The sequence below is a fragment of the Mastacembelus armatus genome, chromosome 6 (assembly GCF_900324485.2).
Source record: "Mastacembelus armatus chromosome 6, fMasArm1.2, whole genome shotgun sequence".
Classification (NCBI taxonomy): Eukaryota; Metazoa; Chordata; class Actinopteri; order Synbranchiformes; family Mastacembelidae; genus Mastacembelus; species Mastacembelus armatus.
The window spans coordinates 7,869,114-7,885,393 of record NC_046638.1 but is presented as its reverse complement, the minus strand read 5'-3'; the positions used below and the strand labels follow the sequence as shown (position 1 = coordinate 7,885,393).

Here is a 16,280-nt window from a genome sequence, read left to right as displayed (position 1 = left end):
GATGAAGGAGAGACAAATACTTTTATCATCATACCTGCACTTTCATTTGTATTTTGTTTTTGTTTTTTTAACTTTCACTTGTAATCACCCATGGCCAGTCTGATAGATTAAAGAGGGCAGATGCAGTGCTGTTAGGAGCAGGCTGCCTGTTACCTGCTTGGACTGAGTGTTTGTTGCTTTGGGCTGTGTCAATCGCACGTCCTTGACCATTGGAATTGGAGGTGGGAGACAGGAGGGTGAGGAAAAGAGGGAGAGGGGTGAGGAGAGTGTGTGAGCAGGATAAGTCAGCATCTCTGGCCTGAAGGGCTGAGTTAACAGTCTGCCCCTCACTCCATCCTTTGTCGCATCCATCAGTGGCATTCAAACACAGTTCTGCACACGCATTCACAAACATGCAAAAGCAGATACTCACATGCCAACACAAATACTCCTGAAAAAGCACCTCCACTCAGTTGCTCTTCCTAGGCTAAAGCAAGGATTTATGTTATCTTAATACCTCCTACTGACAGGCCTGCTGACCCGTACTCTGCTCAGTCTCATTCATAGGATTTAGTGATGAACGAGGATAGAAATAGATTCCCCAGCACTGGATCTGGTTCAATTATGTATACCTCTGTGAGCGCTATTTATATTATTCCCTGCTGGGTTTCTCAGAGGGAGGTAGATTATGCCATCTCCTACTCTTTTATAGTGTTCATGGAGTATTAATGTTTGCAGGCATCACTCAGTTTCAGCCCTAAAAGAAAAATTGCAGCTATTGTTTTGGAATGGATGATTAATTCAAAACCAATACTGTGGAAGGAAAAGTTCTTATGTGTGATCAATATTACATCAATAATTAATTCTTTACAAGAAATATGTTACTCCAGGGATTTCTCCACAACTTGAGTGATTCTAAGAGTTGTTCTTTGTCAGTACCTTTTCAGTTCTGCTGGAACCTTCTGTTCTATTCCACTGCAGCAAACAGTGGCAGGCGACACAGGGAAAAAAAAGGCACATCTATTTTCAGACAATAAAATTGGTATTTATATCTGAGAAAATGCTGCTTTTGATTTATTTATTTATATATATATTTTGTTGTTGCTGCTGCAGCATTAGCTACGCTTTTCTATTTGTTGGCAAGATGGATGTGTGTGAGAGAGAGTCTGATATGGAGAGCTGTTTTTAGGAATACCAGACAAAGACGAAGAGGGAGGCTGGATCCAGACTGAATCCGTCTCGGGACCGGAGAGGCACCCAGCGGTAGCCTGGAGGTGGAGAAGGAAGAAGGGTGTGAAAACAAATGTATGTATAGCTCCTAAATACACAAAGATCATACAGACTTGAGCAGAGAACAGAGACCAGCCTTGAATAATGCTGACAATGGGAATGGTGGGAAATACAATAATGGGCACACAATGTCACCTGATGTAAGTTAGCTTGTTATGTGACTCCTAACCCCCCCACCCCCTGGCACTATTGCAGCTTCTGTGTCTCACCTTTCTTCATGCTGGTGAAGGGCAGCGTGTACTGGCCCACAAACTCGCTGCTGAGAAGGCCAGTCTGATCCCGGACACAGAAGCGGATGAGGCAAAGCTCCGGGACACTGATCCTGAAGTTCATGTCAGCTTCCCAGTGAGGACTCAGAGCTGTAACGTTAATTAGAATCAATAAACATTCATCATTTTTAATGTAAGCAATTATCAGACCCACAGTTGCAGCCCTACAGTTATGATGATAGGGTCGTATTTTATTATTTATTAAAGCAACAAATGAGTTTTCTCTTCTGTGATTGTCAGTCTATTTCAGATTCAAAGCAACTTGCTCAAGTTCATCTGTTATCATCCAAGTTTTCATACAAATCCACACTCATCTGTATTCACCAGTGACCTTATCTGTTGTGTAGTGTGAAATGATTTTATAATTTATTACAATTCATATGTGCTCTGTACCCTCCAGGACTTTTTACTCCCTGTCCTACCCCCTCCCTCCTTTTCTCTCCCTTTCTCTCATCTGAACAGCGAAGATACAGAGCTGTATCCCATCATGTCTCAAGTTTATTTTATCTATCTGAAATTCAGGCAAAAATAAGTCATACTACATGTTTGCAGGGGAGTAAATTTGCAAATTTGAGGAACTGACTTCCACATTTGAAAGTCTGATTAAGAGTCTGTTTTCAAAATTATAATTTTAAACATGTTTCGCAATTGTAATTGTTGTTGATATGGTAAAGTGACACATCTGAACACATCAAATCTGTGTATGCATGAGGTTCCAACTGATGCTTAAAATCACTGGTAGGTTTTTATGCAGTAGAAAGTGAATATGTGCTTCATCCAGGCACAGCAATAGTGCCTGACAGACTTCCTTTCAAAGGAAATCCATTTTTACATTTTGAAGAAACTCATTGGTACATTTTTTTTTCTCATAAGCCCAACCAGGAAATAGATTTAAGAAGAAGAAGAGAGAAAAAAAAACAGAAACCACAACTGCTGCTGTCATGGAAACTCCCTTGAATCCAGTCTAGGTGGATTCCATGTTTTCACTTCAACATTTTACACTGTCTTACAGCGTGCTGGTAATAGGCATGTTCTCAGATTTCAGTTCTATTTACAGAACATTCATGTTCTGACATTCTGACAAGTATCATCATCAGGTGCTTGATGAAATGATTGCTGACATTCCCATCAGCCTCATTTGTATTTTGTCTCTAAATTCTAGTTTTAGCAAATGTTTGCATGCTAACACATTGAACTAAAGTGTCAAACATGTTAATTATATCTGCTTAAAAATCAGCTTGTTAGCATTGTCACTGCATAGTGTTATTGTCAGACATGTAACATGCAAGTTAGCATGTAGCTCAAACCACTGCTGTATCTAAGCACAGCCTCACAGAGCAGCTTGCATGCCTGTAGACCCTTGGTTCTGTTTTTATTTTTTCTGTTTCAGTTCATGTTTCAGGCATTTAAGTAGTTAGCTATTACCACAACAGCATTGTCATTATTGCAAGAAACCTTCAAAGTCACAATGTCTAAATTCAGAAAGAAAAATCAGCCCATGTGTAGATAATAAAAAGTGAATATTTTTCAACTATATCTTATGGGTATTGAAATCTGATCAAATACGTCTTAGAGTGATGAAAGGCAGAGCCAAGACTGACAGAAGAGCTGAGCAAGTTCAACCGTATCCTGAGATGTATGTCTCTGTAGTACTTACAATTGTTTTTGACAGTATGTGTGTTTTTTCTGCAGGAGTCAGATGCAATCCCATGAGTTTCCACTCTGACAAAGGGGTCTAACGGTTTACCACTCCTGGGGATTGGTAGGTTGGACCCACTGATCACCTGTAGGTAGGCACACGCACATGGCCATGCAGACACACATACACATGGATGCAGTAAGGAAGGTCACAAAGGGAATGTATAAGAATGTTGTTTAAACCAGGGACAAACACTTAAATATAAAAGGAGACAAAACAGAGTGAGAAAGAGAGGAGAGAGGGCTCTAATTACACTAGTCTGCAGAGAAGGAGGCTTATCTGCAGTCCTCTCACACTGAGCCTTTCCCTTCCCTGGCCCTGATCAAAGACAAACCTGCATGTACTTATCACGACATGCCCCGCTTGGCACTGATGGAGCTTTACAGTGTCTGGCCCAAAATTACAGTCCCTTTCCTCTCCTAAAGTCACACTATAAAACACCATCCATTATGATCCTTCAAAGTAACAATGGTCCATACTTCTGTGTGCATGGATTGCAGTTTAGAGTTATCATTTCATGAAGATTTGTTATTGAAAAACAAATCATTGCTTATAGTTGACAGTTGCAAATTATGCAAAATAGACTCATGAATGCTCATGGGGAAATACTGTGTTCTCGAGCAGATGAATAACTTCATGTTCAAACATTAGAAATCTGACCCTAACTAAGTTACAATGGTGAATGCTACTCAACTCTGATTCCCCCTAGGATGCAAGCTGAGTCAAGATTGCAGGATTTTCCCTGAAGTGATCAAATAACACGGAGTGATGATGTGAATAAATAAAGGTAGTTTTTTTTTTCTCTAGGGCATCTAAAAATAGTGCACAGCACATTATATTTCATGCAGTGTGCTGGAAAGATGCACTGTGCATGCATCTTCTATTAGAAGCCTATGTCTGATGTGCTTTTGTTTAACTGGAGAGTCTATATGTCCTTCATCAGAGGTGCAGTGTAGCCATGAATTATAGCAGCTCTATTGTGTGATCAGACTTTAAAGGAACAGAAGGCATGATGGGAATTCTTTAACAGACCAGTTGTATTTGCTGTTTTTACAATGTGCTATTATGGGTTGCAGTTACTTTACTTAAACATAGAAACAAAGTGTAAGGTCTACAACTAGATATAGTTGAAAAATGTGAACACATGAATGATTTGCAATCAATTTAAAGGTCAGTTCCCCAAAATGATCTTTATCTCAAGCACAATACAATTTAGATGAGCAGTGATGAATGGAACTGCTTTTGTGTTGATCACATTAAAAATAACCTTTTTTTAAAAAAAACAAAAACAAAAAAAAAAACATCCATTTTCATAAACATTGTTTTTGTTACTCTACAAACTCAACCTGAAAATCCACCTTTTCACTCTGCACCTGAGCAGGAAAAAAAAAACATAAAAACAATGTAACAATAACAAACAATACTCTGAACATGCTTTAATCAGACTGAAAAACAAAAAGACTTCCAATTTTTAGCCCTCCTTTGAGTGAGTCTCCTGAGTCCCATGTCATCTCAGGCAATTCCACATATTGTCTTTTCTGAACAAAGATATCTCTCGAGTCCCACTGTTATGTTCTACACGTTAGAGAAAACTGTTATCTCTGTAATAGGACTCAGTCTTCATGGGCAGACTATGCATCTTTAAATTTAAGTGACTGTTTTTTTACAGCTTCATTCACTCTTTATGTGAGTTAGATACTGCATATTACAAGTACTGCTATTACAGTCCCACAAGATTCTTAAAATAATGGAAAACAGATCATTTATTAATTGGACCCTGGATCTAATTGCATTAAATCACCCCTCTCTCATTTCCTTTTACTGTCTGTGGGAGATAATCTAATTAAACACAGATACTCTTAGGGAGTTTTTACATCATTGTAGGTTCAGAGAATCTGGTAGAAAAACATTTATCTGGAGGCAAAGAGTAAGACGAGATTGACTAGATGATGTCCTAGATTGTGAGGCACAGACGCATGCGTAGCAGCATGTAAATTCACACAAACACTCCTGTAACATTACACCTTAATACATAAATCCAGCCTGAGTGGATTATTCAGTGTTCAGTGCTCCATAGCTGTACCTTGAGCAGCAGGTGTGTACATCTCAGGCTGCATTTGCCGCAGCTGGGATCAAAGCTCCTCTGACTAGACATGAGCACTGCTGGCTTCAGGATGTATCCACAGCCGCCGTTGTCCTGGAAACGGCCATCATTAAGATCCATGGGCAAACCCAGAGATTGGAAATTGAGAGCCACTGCAAAATACCATGGGACAAAGTTGGAACAATGAACAAGAGCCACAAAGCAATGACAAAACTGTTGAGAAACGAAACTGAGAATTCCTAAAGTAGCATAAAATTATCATCCTGTATACCTGTATTCTTTAGAACACTTTTGTTCATTTTGTTTTTCTTTTGTTTAGCTATATAATAGTGTTTTAAAATGTTTCCCCAACAATGGCATACATTTAAACAGGGACTCAAAATTGCCACCTGTCCTGTGTTATTCTGCAGCGCAAAGCTCTGTGTTGGCATGTGTGCTGGATACACCATGTCTTCATTATCACCAGTAACTATACACATGTGAATAGATCCCCAGAAAAAGAGAGCAGCAGATGTGAATTATGTCTCTGGCTGAATAGAAATCACTGGTGAGCCCGGAAAAACAAAGATAAGCAATCAAAAAAAAAAGGCCCTTTTTGTCCTGGCCAACATATTGCAATGTTTCTGTTTGCCAGAAAGGCCAAGAGGATATTGTGCTCATCTAACTGTAATTGATCTATCAAGGCTGTAGCTTTTTACCGCAGTCCCCTGCAACTGTGAAAAATGCCAATCACCATCTGCACAGCTGCCATCACAGCACGTCGACATTCTGCTCAGCAATCAGCAGGGCTCCATGTCAGAGTCAGTGTCTGGCTGAGTGAGCCATGGTAATGGATGAAGAGGATGTGTAAAGACAGGCACAGTGACAGGAACACTTGCCAAGACGGTGCTAGACAGAACAGGGTTGTGACATTAAGCTCATGGGTAAACCACGCACATCCTGAGAGTATGAGGGCATAAAGTTTAAATATGATTTATTGAAGCATAGCTGAGACTTCTGTTGGTCATTGCAAGTGCAGTGCACAGGTGTGTGGCACAGAGTCAGTCCCGGTGCTCATGCTTGACTAAAGCAATAAATGTGAAAAGAAGCCTAAGCTGTGACCCTGACAAGGATGTAGTTTAAAGAAAAAATAATTTGGAAGCAGCATGATAAGGGCCAGCAGAGGACTTGCTCTGGGGGAAAACACAGATGAGGTGGTCAGACTGTGGAGACACTCTTTTCACTGCTAACCGACAGGTTGAGCTTGTTCCCTTTGAAGTTTCACAATACAAGCCCCTAGACTGTATTTCTGTCCAAATCAATGTACAATGGAAATGGGTTATAGCGGTTATGTGTGAGTTGAGAACATTTTGATTCCTTCTGAAAATGCAGACAGGAATCCTAACATTCTCTTTTAATGTCTTGTTTTGAATGAATAATTTTAGGGTTTTAATCTCAACCATAACAGAAACATCCTGTAAATGGAATTAAAGTATTAATAATCTTAAGGGAAATCTCATTGCACCTTTTTAGGCTGACAGACGTATCATATTGTGCATGTATTGCTCCTTCTCATTCCCCATTTAAACATCAATAAATGTAATACCTAATAATGGTAATAAGTTATAATATTAATTTCCTGTATGGGTTTTGGTAAATATGTGTGGGCGTATCTATGAAATTTTACGTACCGGTACATCTTATTTGTACGCTATGTTATGATGAGTGTCTGATGTGTCTTTTTGTGCAGGCGCATCCTCTCTCTTGCTGACTCACCGAGTTGCGAGCCAATATTCCAAAACTCCTGAGGGTTGTAGTTGGACGAAGATGTCCTGGAGCCTGCTGGGTAAATCCTGCTGAGGAAAGTTTGGTTATGCCAAACAAAATCTGCACCTGAAAGGGAGGAAACACAACACTTTGAGGTCAGTGGTCTCCTCTGACACACACTGCTTAATGAGGAAGTTCAGTGACTCAGGCACATCCCCATGACCCATTTGCATTTTACACTCACATCACAATGACCAATGTGAAGAAAAGGCCTGTTATTTGACATTTTCCTATTTGTTATTGTATATCTAAGTTCTTGACATTACAGACGATTCTTGGAATTCTGTTTTAAGTTTCTAAAAATTAATAAAACAATCCAGAGAAACATTATGGTCCTCATGCCATTGGATTTTCCATTCAAAGGCAGATATAGAAAATTAAATAACGAGTAGTTATTTGATTTTCGTTTTAAAATAGAAAAATTAAAATTGAAATACAAACCATTTCTCATTTACATTCGTTTCAAGGGGATAAATTAAATTTAAAAACTGGTTTGATTTCCTTTCTCTATGTAGCATAACAAAAGACACAATAACGAAGACAAAAACAGAAAAAGGGCCGTTTTTCATCTCCAAAGACCGGATGTTGTAATTTCTTCTTCTTATTTGAAACCGGAGCATTGTCGCCATAGACATATAAAATACAAATTAGTGTTTATGTTTATGATTGTCACCCCCTGCTGTTGTTCTTTAATTAGAATGGTTACCGCGTCTGTGACGTCACTGTAGTTTCTGCAGACACTTCCGGTTTTTGTTGACGGTAACCGTGGCGGCCACGGAGCAACACGCCGTTTTTCAAAACAATTAAAAAAAACAATGTAGTAATAAATAACAAAATAAAATGTGTGGAATAGTGAATAGCACTTCCATTAACTTAACAGATGAACTAAGGCTAATGTTAGCCAATGAGTACCCAGTAGCAGGACAAGCTATGTTGAGGAATCTACTTCAGATTACTCTTATTTAACAGAAAGATGCGACGGAGTTTTTCCAAAGTCATGTCTTCCTCCCTAAGACACACTCTCTGATTGTTTCGAAAAACGGCGTGTTGCTCCATGGCCGCCACGGTTACCGTCAACAAAAAAACGGACATGTCTGCAGAAACTACAATGACGTCACAGACACAGGAACCATTCTAGTTAAAGAACAACAGGGGGCGACAATGCTCCGGCATGAAAGAAGAAGAAATGACAACATCCGGTTTCTGTAAATGAAAGTTTTTGCCTCTTCATTATTGTGTATTTTTTTATGCTACTTAGAGTTTATTTTTCAATTTCAAGTTATCCCCTGTAGACCCACGAAAAAGAGAAATGGCTTGTATTTCAATTTTAATTTTTGTATTTTAAAACGAAAATCTAATAACAGCTTTGTTTTATTTTTTAATCGTATCTGCTTTTGAACGGAAAAAATACCACAAGATACACAGACCCATTATTTTATCATAATTCAAATTTCAATTTCTAAATTACAAATGAAGTTATGAAAATATCATGATCGTGGTTTTATGCCTTTATAATGATGCTCGTTTCTGGATAGACTTAAGATCGTTTAAAGTCACACAGTGTGATTGTACCATAGCTGTGTCATTTCCCTGCAGGGCTTGGCAATGACAAGAAACTACATGGTTTTTTTCCAGTTGCACTGTAGCTGAGACTGCTCGTGGTCCCATCTAACAGAGCCAACCCCCTCATAATGTAGTTGTGTGTCTGGAGAATGTCATTCCTACTCAGCAGGAATAGATTTCATTTCCCTACATCAATCTGTCTCTACAGTATACTGCCACACAGCAGCCAGATGACAGTTTAACTAATTATCAGTTGATTTGAACCCCTGTGGGCTCATTTCTCTTCCCACCCAGTGAGACTATAAGGTACATTTCTGGGCTTGTGACATTGTTTTATTCCCTAAAAAGCTTTCCCCTAAGTTGTATATGTCATCCTTGGTATGCTTTCACTATTATATAGGTTTATGGCCCCTAGTTATAATTGCATTTATCATCCAAAGAGGAGCTGCAGGGACTTCTTCCTTTGAGGCTATAAATCCCATGGATCTACTGACTGTAAACCACATGGATCTGCTGGACTCATCAGAATAATATTTGGTAATATTTACCATCCGTCCATCCATTTTCTATACCCGCTTATTCCTTAACCAGAATCACGGGGATCTGCTGGAGCCTATCCCAGCTCTCTTTGGGTGAAAGGCAGGGGTACACCCTGGACAGGTCACCAGTCCAGCTTTCATTCCTTCTAAATCAAACTTCCCTCCTCTTTTTTTGAATGCAAAACAATAAATGAGACTTTTACCTGAGGCTTTGGCTAGCTTGCGAGCCTTCTTCTCTGCCATAGATGTGTTCTCATAGTAGTTCTGACTATCCTTTGCATGACTGAAGCTGATGAACTTTACAGACCTGGTGTATATGACCAAGTCAGACAGAGCCTTGGCCACTACCACCTTCTTCTACTCAATACATTAGGGACAGAGAAGAAGACAAACGAAATACAGCACTAAAATTCCAATAGGTTCTTAACTAGAGCTTTACCTTCCTGCTTCAGTTCAAAATGTTTGTAAATCTGTCTTTTACAAAGTGTTCTTAAGAAATCTGTTTTTTAACCTGACATAAAAACCCTCACTTACTTTCTTCTTCAGCCCTGCCTTTCTGGAGGGCCAGAACTTTGCTTTAGTTTGATGGCCCTCATCTTCCTCATCCTCCTCCTCATCATCATCATCCTCGCCTTCATCTACACTCTCCTCTGCCTCTGTCCCTTCTGTTTCCACTGTGTTAATCTGTGGCTTTAGCTTTTTATTCTTGATGAGGATCTTAAACTTCAGGTCCTGGGGTGACCACACACAAAGTATAGATTCATGCATGTCATCACATACACTGTAAATCCTTATAATTAAGAAAAAAAAAAAAAAAACATTCACTTTGCAAAACTCAGATTTCTTCAGTAGCTGCATTCACGTTAATAAATATGAGACAAGTTTGGAAAGTCAAAGAAGCAGAAAGCAGCAGGTGTGCCAAATCCCACATCTGCTGCTACATTATCCTGGCTCCAGACCTGTTAATAATCTATGGATCTGTCAAAAACAGCAATATGCTAAAATTAAACCACATTATGGTCTGCATTTGGAAGCAGCTTCATTGTAAAACACATGACATGAGGTCACACATACTGTATGCGTAGGCAATATATGCAAAATGATTACAGATCTGCCATCATTAGCAATCTATAAGAGCACTATGAAACTTCCTAGTGTCCTTGGAGACCTCACTTTTTTATTTTTCATTGTTGGAACAACAAAAAAAGGTTGTGATGAAATAAAATCTAGTATGCATACTCAGAATAAAACACAACTGCTTTTTTGCAGTAAATTCCAAAGCAGTAGAAGTCAGAAGTGGCAAAGAAACTCCGGCGAGACAGCACACATTCATCCACACTCCACAGAAAAACCCTTCATCCTTGTTGTCATATTCAATAGACTGGGTTCTGAGTTCTCCACTGCCAGGCAAAGTCACTCCCTCACTTGAGTGGAGGCAGATGCTTTCGGTGGAGATGTCAGGAGCCAAACGGGGTAATCCAAAGAAACAATCAGCTGAAGTGTCTCAGCACATTGAGAATGATGGACACTTCTCAGAATCAACTACATAACACTAGATTTTGTGACTCTGAGAGGTTAAAGAAGATTGCAAATACAGATGAGCTAGCCCAATGTCCCAGTGGTGGAGAGAGGCACAGGAAGTCACTGAAAGCCACTAATGAGACCCGCCATGTTGATGAAAAGGTCCCATTTTCTCCTTGTTTTGCTTTGCTATGACAGACGATGAGGACTTACACATAAACACCATCCCTCTGCTGGTATTAAATACAGTCTGCTTTTGATTTACACTCAAAAGCTCTCTCTTCTTTTGAGTCTTACATTTGGGCTTGGGAGAGCTCCAGTGTTCGGGTGATCCAAGGGAGTTCTCAGCAGCTTCTCCCCTAGGATAGAGATAAGGTACTGGGCCATGACCTCCTGCTGCTCCTCAGAGCAATGGTTTTCGAGTGACAGGATTACCGGGTAAGCAGACACCTGTCAAGAAAAAAAAAACATGATTCAACCTAGAATTGACTTACATGAACTCTTTTATTCTCTCTACAGGGTCTCCAGGCACGTGATCATAAGTAGAATGAATGCAGCTCAGCAGATACTCCTGGTAGCTTCAGAGACATATATGAACAGCGAGTTAAATACCTGTGGCACCACCTCAGGTAATATATGTTATGTAACATACTTTATGCTTTTACCTCAAAGGCATGCTGCTCCACGGTGGTGATGACGTCTTTAAACAGTATTTTGGTGGTCAGGGTGTAACCATGGTAGACTACAGGCTCCATATCTGGCCCATCCCAGCAGTCAATCTCCAGACATCGACAGCCTTTCCTCAGAGCACTGAGACACACACACACACACACACACACACAATGTAAACATGCTGGGCTGTGGCAAAGCTATGATAAGCAGTTACGTAGTGTTTGAGAAATTAAAAATGAAGCGCTGGGGCACAAACCGAGCTGTTTCCTTTCTAAGCACATCTTTCAAGTCGAGCCATCATAATGAGTTCCATACATGTGACCAATTACTGCATATCAAAACATGTGAATAATATATAACAAACATTGCAATCAAATACTTCATTTCTAGTTTCTTCTGTCTGAGCGAATCTGGATCTCCTCCCCATTAAAAACAGGAAAATTCCACCTCTGTGCTTTCACTGTATTATAAAATCATCAGGTTTACACAGTAGTTTTTTTTATGGCTGTCTTAAATAAAAATGACAGGCCACATGTCCACGCATGTTTGAGATTTTGATTGGACAGTTTGAATGGAATAGCATACAGAAAGGAAGAGAGATCTGATGAAACAAAGTTTACTAGGGAAACCTACGCTCCAAAGGTCACTTGTATCTTATCTGATTTATACACACACTAGTAAAAAGTGTAAAAACATCCAATTGTGGTTTATATATTGGCTAACACCATAAACACGTCTCTGAGACTTGATGTGGCGTTGTTGTCGCTCAGTGTGCTTGGACGAACATGTTAAATTAACCATTAGGTAACTTCCACCATAGTCGTAGATGCTGCACAGGAGTGGTAGACAGATGGATAACTGGTCCTTTGTTAAAAAGTAGTTACAGCACTCTGCTAAAACCACAGATTGATGTTTAATTCATGTCTGTTCGAGATTAAACAAACAAGACGAAAACCACAGTATCAAATTTTAGATGAGGTGTAATTATGCATAAAGTCAAAGGAAACAAGTGGGTGTGGATCGGAGCGACTGATGTCTAGACAACATAAACAGAGGTGTTTGAAAGAAACGTGTTTCAGCAAAAGTCACAGTTGTCCCATGGCTTTATGAATAAATATTAAATATGCCGGAGACAAGAAGACTTGAGGGGAATAACAGAAACAAGTGACATTTCCAGTGAGTCCTGAGATCAATCAGAAACAGCTAAAACACAAACACAACATAGGCATACTAGACATATATACACAGTTGGTGCAATAGCTACAGTTGTACAGTTGGTGCATTGGTTTCACTTTCTGTTTGAACATGCCTTAAGAGTTGCTGATGGGAGTTCGGTAAAAGGCAAGTAGGGGGTTGTAGTTCATAAATATATAAATTTCTTTACATGTTCTGAGCCACATGATGCAGTTAACAAATACTGTGAGAAAGGACATCTGTCTAAGAACATATTCCTCATTTCCACTTCTTGCATCCCTCCACTTCTTTAGCAGCAGTGACAAAGACTCAAGGAAAATTTAGCCCTTTTTCTTTAACTCTCAACTGTGGGCTTGAGGGCTTTCTGAAAGCGCTCTAACTCCTGCCACTTTGTTGTCCTCTTGAGAAGATTCTTTCATTATCTAAATAAACCACAGCTTCCAGACCACTAGTTTGGAGGGTTCCACTCTACCAGCTGGCCAGAGTGCCCAGCACTTCCACAGGCACCATAAATACAGCACTTCTGCTGCCATCAGTCCTTTTTGTAATCACTTCCATTGTCCCATAAATGGACCACAGCAATTTCACTGTCTGACTCAGCGCGAGGGGGTCAATGACATGGGAGGAAAAGAGAGAATTCTGATAATATGCATGTAGATCAGGTGGATATCTGTGTGTTGAGTGGGGAATTTTACAGTGTTTTTTTAAATGGGCATTATCATTTTGTTTTGTTTTACAGGTGACTCTAATTTGACTTGAAACATGGTTTTCTGAAGAACACAAGCTGCATACAGTATATTGCACTACCAAACATAGGCATCCAGATGGCTTTTTCCGACTAGCTGATCTCCAGTCAGGTAAGTGTTGTGTGATGAAGAGATGAAGTAACTGGTGAGAGGCTGGTCCATGTCATGGTACACAGATGTGTGGGCCTGGTTGAACACGCAGCAGTCTTTGGACTCCATGTACCTGAGAAATCCTTCAAATGTCATGGATCTGCTTTCTCTGGCTGCAAGAGGAAGGCCCAGAGTAACACTCTTGTCAGTGACATACTGTAATCAACATTAACTCTTTTATCGACTGTTTTAAAAAGTAGCCAGCATAAGCAGAAATACTTGTCCTCGTGTTACTGCATTAAAATAAATTAAATCAATAATTGCACAGCAGTGGTTGGATCTAAATGCAAATGTCAGCCTACCAACGTGCTCACCGTGACAATGCTAAACTGCTGATGTTAGCGGGAAGTATTTGCCATGGTCACCATTTTAGTTTTGGATGTTAGCCTGTTGACTTGTAACTGATTAAAAATGCAAAATACAGCTCTACATTTTTTTCAAACCAAAGTACATAAACTGCTAATGCACTGGAAAACAAGTAGAATTCATAATATTAGGGTCTGTATCAAATTTCATGGTATTCTATCCAGTAGTTAAGATATTTCAGTCTAGAACTGAGAGGAGGAGTGACCAATACATCTGTATTACCATCTCTAGAGCCAGTCAGAGTTACTATTATTATTTAAGGGATTATCGTTTCAGGGCAACATGTGCAGCTGTTCTTCTATATGTGGCCTGGTGACCTGTCCAGGGTGTACCCCTGCCTTTCACTCAAAGAGAGCTGGGATAGGCTCCAGCAGATCCCCGTGACGCTACATAGGAATAAGTGGATAGATAATGGATGGATGGATTATCATTTAAGTTATAGAGGGAACAACTTCAGTCAAATTTTAGGCAAAAATGGCAATAACACTGGAATATGTTGACTCTGAGGTGGGGACAGAATATACAGCTCCTTCCAATGAATACTCCAAGTGTTAGTCAATTAATTGAAACAAGTGTGTTAGACTGCATGCACAGAGAGCTCAATAAACCACTGCCCTAATGCTTTGAGAGTCCAAATATTTAAACAGTAGTCTGCAACCTATTATAAACACTTAACTGAGTAGACTTAAAATGAATGACATCATAAGGATAGGCTTTCCTGCAGTGCTGTTGTGCAAGGTTTCTTTGGCATGTTGGATTTGATTTCATCTGGCTATTCAGGGTTTGTGTTATCAAATAGAAAGCTAAGATGATAGCAATTACTGACTTGGCAAAGTTCGATTGTACTGAATTTGCAGATGTTGCATCTTTCCAGGCTTTATTGTTTTCTCCTCTTTTTTTCTTCTGGATTTACTGGTTAAATTAATAACATGAGACCAGACACCCTTTTTCCAAAGCTGCATTGTTAATCATGCAACCTATCACTGTGTGGCTTATTTGCTTTCAAACTTTTTTTAGCCTGAAATCAGCTGGATGAAATCTTACATGAAAGCAATTTGTTCAAGTTTGGGTTTTCCCATTTTTGGTGTTGACTGAAATGTTTTTGTCAACAATCTACTGATGACTAAAAAGACTAAAATGTAATTTTTTTTTTTAACTCTAAAACTATACTAAAGGATGAGATGAAATCATCAAAGTTGTCTGGCTGATTAAAAAATAAAAATGATGAGCTTTACTGAATATGAGTAAAACTACTATAGATTTGTGATCACTGAAAACTAAGCCTAGATCTAAACAGAAAAAAAGCAGAACCATGAGGCCCTTCCTTACTTAGACTTTACCAAATCCAAATATGAAAAAAATTAGGTCATCTGCTTATCAATAGCAGACTTAGGCTTAGGCTGTAACTTCTGTTTGTCATTACATGACAAAGTTTTATAAGAATTTAATATTTTTAAACTCATAGTAATGAGCATCAAGCAGTCTGACCTGGTGCACAGCTCTCCCTTCACTCACCTGTTTCTTCAATCTCATATTTATCAATGAGATTCTCAGCCATCTCCTCATCCGCTGAGAGCTCCATCTGCTCCTTGTGGAGGAACCTGAGGAGAGCAGAGGCAGGCAAAGTTGTCTGACCTGAAGTGTAGGACTGGTACAGATGCTGGATTTCAGCTCTTCTGGAGGATGAGGAGGAAGCCTTTCTTTTCTTCATATCGCCCTGTACACAATCGTTATAGGTACTTAATCCCTTGATGCTGATCCTAGGAAGTTATTTTCTTAGTTTCTTTGTGAAACATGAACGTTTCTCAATGAATGAAATGAGTTTGCAACTCTGAGAAGAGTACTGTAATTTTCTGGTGTACTGTCTACAGTACAGTAATTTATTTAGGCATGTCCTTTTCTGCAAGGCTGAATATCCATCATGATCATGTTAGAAGACAGACTGTTGAATAGTATAAAACATAATTTGTAAGATTATCATATCTTAAACATGTGACTTTCACTGCAGTGCAAAGACAAAGCACATCACGAGCTCCCTAAAAATCTCTGGGAAATAGTGAATAGAAATGTCAACTATGAGAAGTATTCCAACATTTACCTGAGTTCACTGTTAAAGTACTATTTTGTCAAACCCAACATGAGAGAAGTGTTGACTCTGCACACAGTCTCTCACCATCTCACCATCCATCCATCCCCTCCCTCCCTCTCTGTATCTCTTACTTCCATCAAATGCTAAACCAGTGTGTGTCTGACTTTCCCATCTCAGTCCCTCTCCTGTCCTTGTCATTTCTTCCAGTCAGTAAGAGAAAAGTCTGTGACTTTCTCTGGCTTTGTTTGTATCTCTCTCCCTTCATACTTTTCATCTCTCTGTTCTGCAGCCCT

The 16,280-nt window shown here is 39.4% G+C and overlaps 1 protein-coding gene across 1 annotated transcript; it reads right to left on the bottom strand.

Moving 5' to 3' along the window:
* Positions 1-1,084: 1,084 nt before the first annotated feature.
* Positions 1,085-15,609, bottom strand: LOC113133536 (1-phosphatidylinositol 4,5-bisphosphate phosphodiesterase zeta-1-like). The gene is given in 11 exon segments (XM_026312399.1): positions 1,085-1,247; positions 1,479-1,628; positions 3,196-3,322; positions 5,321-5,493; positions 7,097-7,213; positions 9,453-9,609; positions 9,784-9,981; positions 11,068-11,220; positions 11,436-11,580; positions 13,444-13,645; positions 15,414-15,609. Coding segments are annotated over 11 exon segments (1,701 nt in total). The 3' UTR covers positions 1,085-1,164.
* Positions 15,610-16,280: the final 671 nt, after the last annotated feature.